We start from the raw sequence: 8,029 nt of genomic DNA, 5'->3' as shown, positions 1-8,029 counted from the left end.
ATAAAAGAAATATAATAAAAATACTCTAACCTTAATTAATTAAAAGCATTTAATAATTATTAATTACTAATTAAAATTGTTTACAATTGATAATAATAAGAACTGAATGATATAATTAAAATCCTATTTCTGATTTATTTATTTTATTTGCAAAATTCCAAACAGAAGAATCATATTGCAAATGAATTGAACAATTAACGTCTCCTCGCGACTAAAGTTCGAAGAAAATTCAAATGTTTAATATTTCTTATAAGAACAACAGATTGTCGCCAGTTTTTCGAGTCAATGTTTTTACAAGCGGTTATAGTGTCATTGCATGAGCTCCATGTAAAAGGAGGTCATGGTGCAACCAAATAGCAATAATAATATACCAGAACTATGTATAAGTTCATGTCACGCCAATGACTAAACCAGAAATATATGAAATTCCCGCAAACTGACAACTTACGACATCTAGCGAACATTTGCTCTAACTTGAAAAAATTTTTAAATTCAAAGGAAGATAAAAAATATTATATAAACTCTACTTTATCGACCTTCTATGACAATTGCACAAATAAAACTTTTTCGCAATTCTCAATGAAAATAATTTACTATTATAATTATACAGAAAGTAAATAAAAATATAAACAATATGATTTAAATATATAAATATAAAATTTTCGTTTAAAAATAAGATATGTGAATATCTTTTTTACAAAGACAAATGATACTTACATTCTTGTCAACGATCTTCCATTTCTCTATGCTCACAGCCTCCAATTCTGCATTCCAGATTATATTCGATATGTTTATCACATTTAGATAAATCGGTACATCTAATTTATTGAACGAAAACATTATTAACAGCAAGTTGCCAATTGTTGGCATTGTTGTAAGTTATACATACTTACATTTTGGACGGAAGTACAGTACTGCCATCTAATGGCGAAGTTTCCTACCATCATTTGTGTACCGGCTGAAATTCAAAAAGTTTTAAAATTAATTTTAATATTTACATTATAAAAAGTAATTTTTAAATAAATATTAATTAATAGTGTAAAATATACCTTATTTATTATTTAAATAAAATTTATATAAAGAAAAATTTGAATATAAATTAATTTAGAATTTACGCATATTACGTAACTGTCTTACGTTTAACTACGCAACCCTGGTTGGCATCACTGCAATTAGTATTTGTTTTGATGTAGTGCAACACTGATTAAAAACCCCTGTTGTCAATCTTTATTCTTTAGGTTTTGATATATTAATTAAAATATTTTACATAACTTATTATCAAACTCAGTGAGTCAATTGATGTATCGAAACTTTGTGAAAATGAAAATTTTCATTTGAATTATTTTATCACAAGATTGGATAAAACATCTATAAACGCAAGTGAAAAATAGACGGAAACTGTAAAAAAGAAAAAATGTCACAAGACAAGTGAAATTGTTAACCAAAACTATTTTCGGCCTCTGAGGCACGTAGAATTCCTTTATTTCTCGTTTAGTGGTCCAGAAAAGATTTAAAGGTGAGCATTTTGTACGCGATCATTTTTTAATTTATGTGTGTACGTACGAAAATATTTTTGTGAATGTACACTGTAAGTATTTCACTGACATTTTACAGTTTATCATAAATTGTGTAGGTGGTGTGGTTATCTACTCCAATATCAATGACAGTCTGAAAATTTTTATTTTATTTATTTTCTTATTCATTACTAAGAAACAAGTACATTTTCTTTAAATATAATAAAAAAGATTCTGTATAATTAAAACTCATTTCATTTTAATCAATATAGAAATTGTGTACATTTTTTTTGAATGCATTTTTTTATTTATTTAATATCTTAGTTTAGATTAAAAATTTTTTTTCACTTTCAAAAGTGTGCTTTGTCTCGTGATCTTATCAGTGTTATTTCAATTTTTTTCTAAAACATGCGAAACAATCTATCGTTGACAATTACAATAATGTTGATCATTGTTGCTCATTTTGTTCTTGGCTGTTTGAAAAAAAATAAAAAAATTTTGTGAAAAATTTAAAATACTTAAAATTATCATGACAATTTATTTTATTTTAATTTAATTTCTTTTTAAGAAATTTTTATTTAACGAAATTTATACTGAATAGAAATTTCATTTATCTCAATTTTTCCTTTGACGGAATTTTCTTTTTTCAAATAATTTTTACTTAACCAAATTTTCATTAAAAATTTATTAAAACAATTTTTTAAAATCGTTTTCTATAAATATTTTCCTTTTTTTGACAAGTCATTTTGCATAAAACAGTCTTTTATTCTAAAAATGGGAAATTACTATCCATTAGAACAAAAGAAAAAAATTCAAGTTTTAAAAACTTAGATGAAATTTTTGTGAATTCAAAATCTTGAAGATTTTTTTTAACTAAAAACTTTCTTTTTATTGAATTTAACAATTTTTAAAACATTGACCATAGACAAGATTTTGAAAAAGTGACTGAAATTTTTTTTTACCATTTGAACACAAAACTTTGTCAAAATTCTTAATTTGAATATTTTTCATAAATCATAAGCCAAAAGTTTTGAATGTTCAAATGAACGAAATTTTTTTTTCAATTTCTTTAAGTACAAATTTTATTACAAAATATTGTTTTAAATATCTAAACGGAAGTTATTCATTTAATAATTGTTTAATTTTACATTGCCATTATAATTTTTGATAATTTATAGATTGAAAAAAATATTTCGTTCATTTGAACGTTCAAAACTTTTGGCTCATCATAAATCAGAATTCAAATAGTTTAAAAAAAAGAAACATAACATTTTTCTTCGTGATAAATTTATAAAATTTATGTAGATAATATTTAATAACAATAGTTAATAATAATAAAATATTCATTAACTAATTAAATATTAAAAATCGATTTTAACGAGTTATTTGGCGCCTTAATGTTAATCATAGGCCTTAAATTTTGATTTAATAACGAATTGTTATTTGATGGAATTTTCTTTTGAACAAAATTTTCTTTAACAAAAATAATGATCTAATTTTAATTTAACTGAATGATCGTTTGATGGGAATTTCTTTGAAAATTGTTATTTTATTTTTATTTAACGAATATTTGCATTTAATAAAATTTTCATTTAACCGAATTTATACTTGATAAAATATGTATTTGGCAAAATTTGCATTAAAATAGAATTTTCATTTGAGAAAATTTCCATTTCGAATTTGTTTTTCATCAAATTTTCATTTAACCGAATTTTTACTTGACAAAATATGTATATTTAGCCAAATTTAGCATTTAATACAATTTACATTTGATAAAATTTTCATTTTAGACGAATTTATTTTTGATAAAATTTCCATTTAATCGAATTTGTTTTTTATCAAATTTTCATTTAACCAAATTTTTATTTAACGAAATATATATTTGGCAAAATTTGCATTTAACAAAATTTTCAATTAACCAAATTTACTTTTGATGGGTTTTTTCATTTTTAATAAAACATAATTTTATTTTCTTTAAAAGAAAAATTTTCTTTTAATCATTTCTTTATTTTTGCTGTTTAAATTTGTTTTCATTATTATTTATATGTTTCTTTATTTTTGCTGTTTAAATAATTTTTATTGTTTGTATGTATATGTGTTTCTTGATTTTTTTGAGTTGAATTTTGTGCAGCAAGTGTTGGCTCTAGTAAAGAAGGAGAAAAGAAAAAAAAAAAAGCTCGACTGGTTGGTGAATGGTTTTGCAGATAGACTCGGTGTGGGGCTGGGCGTCACCCCCGCTGCGCCTCCAGGTAGCCGGGGGGACTCGTGGCGCTTCGGGGAGCGCGGGTATCACTGCCCAATCCTCCCAGAGGATGGGCGAAATGGTCGTTGATCGCGCTCCCTCACCAGCACGCCTCAGTCATACCTCCGAGAAACATCCTCGTGCAACACTCACCGAGCTTAATGTTCTACGTCGTCATCGGGAACTTTGCGATGTTGTTTTAAATGTTGGCTCAAGAAAAATTTTCGCTCATCGTGTCATTCTCTCCGCATGCAGTCCATATTTTAGGTAAATATTTTTTTTAATTTGCCAAAAAAAAAAAAAAATTTTTTTTGAATATTAAAATATTGAATTTTTTTTTAGAGCAATGTTCACGGGCGAATTGGCTGAATCACGACAGACTGAAGTTACAATTCGTGATATCGACGAAATGGCAATGGAATTGTTGATAGACTTTTGTTACACCTCGCATATTATTGTCGAAGAGGCGAATGTTCAGACACTATTGCCTGCCGCTTGTCTTCTTCAATTGGCCGAGATTCAGGATATTTGCTGTGAATTTCTGAAACGACAATTGGATCCCTCAAATTGTTTGGGAATACGAGCGTTTGCCGATACACATTCTTGTAGGGAATTATTGCGCATTGCCGACAAATATACGCAACATAATTTTCAAGAAGTGATGGAGAGCGAGGAATTTCTCCTGCTACCAGTGGGACAATTAGTCGATATCATATCTTCAGATGAATTGAACGTACGTACTGAGGAGCAAGTTTTCAATGCTGTTATGAATTGGGTCAAGTACAATGTGACGGAACGACGACAACATTTGGCACAAGTTTTGCAACATGTGCGACTACCGCTGTTGAGTCCGAAATTTCTTGTGGGCACAGTTGGATCTGATTTGCTAGTTAGATCTGATGATGCGTGTCGGGATTTGGTGGATGAGGCGAAAAATTATCTTCTCTTGCCGCAGGAGCGACCATTGATGCAGGGTCCAAGAACGAGACCAAGGAAACCGACGAGAAGGGGTGAGGTTTTGTTTGCAGTTGGTGGATGGTGTTCGGGTGATGCAATTGCCAGTGTCGAGAGATTTGATCCAAATACAGCGGATTGGAAAATGGTTGCACCAATGAGCAAGAGAAGATGTGGAGTCGGTGTTGCTGTTCTTAATGATTTGTTGTACGCCGTTGGTGGACACGATGGACAAAGTTATTTAAATAGTATCGAGAGATATGATCCGCAGACAAATCAATGGTCATGTGATGTTGCGCCCACCACGTCCTGTAGAACTAGCGTTGGAGTCGCTGTACTCGATGGATTCCTTTACGCTGTCGGCGGACAAGACGGTGTTCAATGTCTAAATCACGTAGAAAGGTAGCTACAAAAAATTACAGAATTTTTTTTTGGTATTTCAGGAATCAGAATCTCACTTTTTCACCTTTTTGTAAAAATTTTCTCACATATTTTTCTAATTTTTATCTTTTTTTTAAAAAAACTTAATTCAAAATTATTCTTTAAGGTACGATCCAAAGGAGAACAAATGGTCGAAAGTATCGCCGATGACGACACGAAGACTTGGTGTTGCTGTCGCTGTATTGGGTGGTTATTTATATGCAATTGGTGGTTCGGACGGTCAATCGCCATTAAACACTGTAGAAAGATATGATCCAAGACAAAATAAATGGTCACCCGTTCCTCCCATGTCGACTAGGCGTAAGCATCTTGGCTGTGCTGTATTTAATAATTTAATTTACGCCGTTGGGGGACGAGACGATTGTATGGAACTTTCTAGCGCAGAGCGCTATAATCCTCACACAAATTCATGGAGTCCAATTGTCGCCATGACTTCAAGGAGAAGTGGAGTATGTTCACGAAAATTTTCTCTCAAAATTCACTTTTTAATTTCATTTAAATAATTAATTTTTTTTTTCATTTTGTGAAAAATTTAAGAAAAGTGGCAAAATTATTATTTTAATTTTTAAATTGTTAAATAAAAATTAAATTTGCAAATTTCATTTTTTTTTTATTTTTGCAGGTTGGATTAGCTGTAGTGAATGGACAGCTTTATGCAGTCGGAGGTTTCGACGGTACGGCATATTTAAAAACAATTGAAGTATACGATCCAGAGCAGAATCAGTGGAGATTATGCGGCTGCATGAATTATAGAAGACTTGGAGGTGGTGTAGGAGTGATGAGAGCACCGCAAACTGAAAACTATATTTGGTAGCTCAGGCCCCCCTCTTCAGCCCTCTCGGCTGAATCTCCAGTAACTCCGGTAACTCCAGTGACACCAGTTACCCCACCGGCACAAGTGTCAGCACCAATTGTTACTACAAACACTAGAAAACGTTATCGTCGCTCAATGAGCATTATTTAAATTACGATAACAAAATTTTCAAAAGACTTTTGCCTCTTCTAAATATTGTCACAACTGCCTCTCTCATATTTCCTTTATCTTCATTTAATTCTCTTTTTTTGTTTTCTTAAATTAATTTCTTTTTTAAAAAAAAAGAAAACAATCAAATTTCTTACAAACTTCCCTCTTTTTTTTTGCCCATGCTTCCTTTTATAGATAAGACTTTTTTTTTCCAAAAAAAAAGTTTTGAAAATTAAATTCCTATTGTAATAATAATTTATTATTTAATTTATTTGACGCTTCCCTTTTGATAGACTTAAAAAAAAATTTCTCTTTTGGGAGAAAAAAAATTTATTCTGTGATTTATTAGGAAAGTGACAAATAGAAAAAAAAATAGAAAGGCAAAAATAAATATTCCAAGAGACTTGGCGGCTAATAAAATTAGTCAAATTAATGTGTACAGCTTCCATTCGTCAATAGACGAATTGACTTTTAATATTTAAGTATTATATTATTTATCAAACAATATTTTTCGTATTTGTATACGAAAAATGTGGATTTTTCAAATAGAATAAATTATGGGATTGTATAATTAAAAATTACGCATCGTTGAAAGTATTGCTTCCATTTTTACGAAAAAAAAAAATAAATAAATAAAATATGGGAAGTCATCTTCACTTTTTAAAAAGCTTAACTTTCATTTCATAATTAGAATCATTTGGTTTTTTTTACAATCCTCGAGATTAAATAACTTGCAATCAATTTGATTTTGTAATTAAAATCGAATAAAGTAAAAATAAAAAAAAATTTAAACTAAAATAAAAATAATAAAATTATAATGAACAAAGTGTTAAATTAAATTACAAAGAAGAAAATAAATTTACGAACAAAGAAACTAAAGAAATAATAATTGAAGATAAAGATTTAGTAAAAAAAAAAAAAATTAAATACCATTGAATAGATTAAAATTGACTTTAAAATATAAACATAAAATGTTATAACAGAGTTTGAAAATAGATAATTTACTGAATAAAATAAAAATCATTTTGTTAAGCTTAAATGTAAATTTGTAAAAGCTAAGATTTGTAAAGTGCAATAGTTATTTAAAAAAAAAATTAATGTAACTGTGGAAATGTAAAGAATGAGAATTTACAAGTATAATTTAGAAATTGGAGTGATTAGATTTTTTGATGAGCTGAAAGACTTAATTAAATTCAACTTGACTTATTAGTAAAAATTCTATTTTTATTATGCGCCTATTTTTGTAAGTTTTTCTTTTTACCGATAACAACTTGATTATATACTATATGTAATAGATTTTTAATATAGTAATGTTTATTTTACAAGTGTGGTGAATGTGTGTCAGTTATTTTTCAATTTATATATCACAAAACTGATATTTGAAAATTTATTCCAATCATTCTTTAAAAAAAAAAAAAATATTTTCTGCAGTTGCAAACTAAAAAAATTAAATCATTTTTTCCATTAAAAAATTGAAAAAGAAAATAATTAGTCAATTATCTGACTTTTTGGTCTAACAGCAAAAAAATAGTATAATTGTACTTAAAACACAATTCTCTAATGAACAATTGTCCTTCAAGTTTACTTATATATTCATTCATATAATATGCATAAAATGATTGTAAGCTTCACTTGAACTGAAAAATACGCGAACAATCTTATTTCGCATTTGCAGTTTTCTTGTATAACATTGAAAATTTTTATATAAAAAAAAAAGAAGTGAATTGTAAATGTATCATTGTTTTTTATGTATATATTAAAATTGTGAGAATGTTGAGGAAAATATATATTGTTAAATCATTAAAATCAGTATTTTCATTGATACGAATTTTTATATATTAAAAAAATTGAATTATAAATAATTTAATTTATTATTTATAATTAATAATTAATTAATTATTAATTTATTCATTA

At 27.7% G+C, this 8,029-nt stretch overlaps 1 protein-coding gene across 2 annotated transcripts; it reads left to right on the top strand.

Annotated features, from left to right (window-relative positions):
• Window positions 1-1,184: 1,184 nt before the first annotated feature.
• LOC127279303 (kelch-like protein diablo) lies at window positions 1,185-7,921 on the top strand. 2 transcript variants are annotated; one of them, XM_051301588.1, is made up of 5 exons: window positions 1,185-1,516; window positions 3,719-4,023; window positions 4,099-5,112; window positions 5,258-5,600; window positions 5,774-7,921. In XM_051301588.1, the coding sequence occupies exons 2-5, from the start codon at window positions 3,827-3,829 to the stop codon at window positions 5,963-5,965; spliced, it is 1,746 nt and encodes a 581-aa protein (XP_051157545.1). In that variant the 5' UTR covers window positions 1,185-1,516; window positions 3,719-3,826; the 3' UTR covers window positions 5,966-7,921. The 2 variants fall into 2 exon arrangements, with proteins under 2 accessions (XP_051157545.1, XP_051157544.1); XM_051301587.1 differs by having other exon boundaries at window positions 3,646-4,023.
• Window positions 7,922-8,029: the final 108 nt, after the last annotated feature.

Source organism: Leptopilina boulardi, unplaced genomic scaffold (genome assembly GCF_019393585.1).
Source record: "Leptopilina boulardi isolate dan_hultmark-lab unplaced genomic scaffold, ZJU_Lbou_2.1 LbouV2_214, whole genome shotgun sequence".
Taxonomy (NCBI): Eukaryota; Metazoa; Arthropoda; class Insecta; order Hymenoptera; family Figitidae; genus Leptopilina; species Leptopilina boulardi.
This window is presented reverse-complemented; position numbering and strand designations above follow the sequence as displayed.

What these genes read in the sequence shown, in the direction of transcription:
- LOC127279303 (XM_051301587.1), top strand. Translation starts at nt 3,707, where the DNA reads ATGGTTTTGCAGATAGACTCGGTGTGGGGCTGGGCGTCACCCCCGCTG. An exon ending in TGTCTAAATCACGTAGAAAG is followed by an intron (nt 5,113 to 5,257) that starts GTAGCTACAAAA and finishes TTATTCTTTAAG; the next exon opens with GTACGATCCAAAGGAGAACA. An exon ending in TGACTTCAAGGAGAAGTGGA is followed by an intron (nt 5,601 to 5,773) that starts GTATGTTCACGA and finishes TTATTTTTGCAG; the next exon opens with GTTGGATTAGCTGTAGTGAA.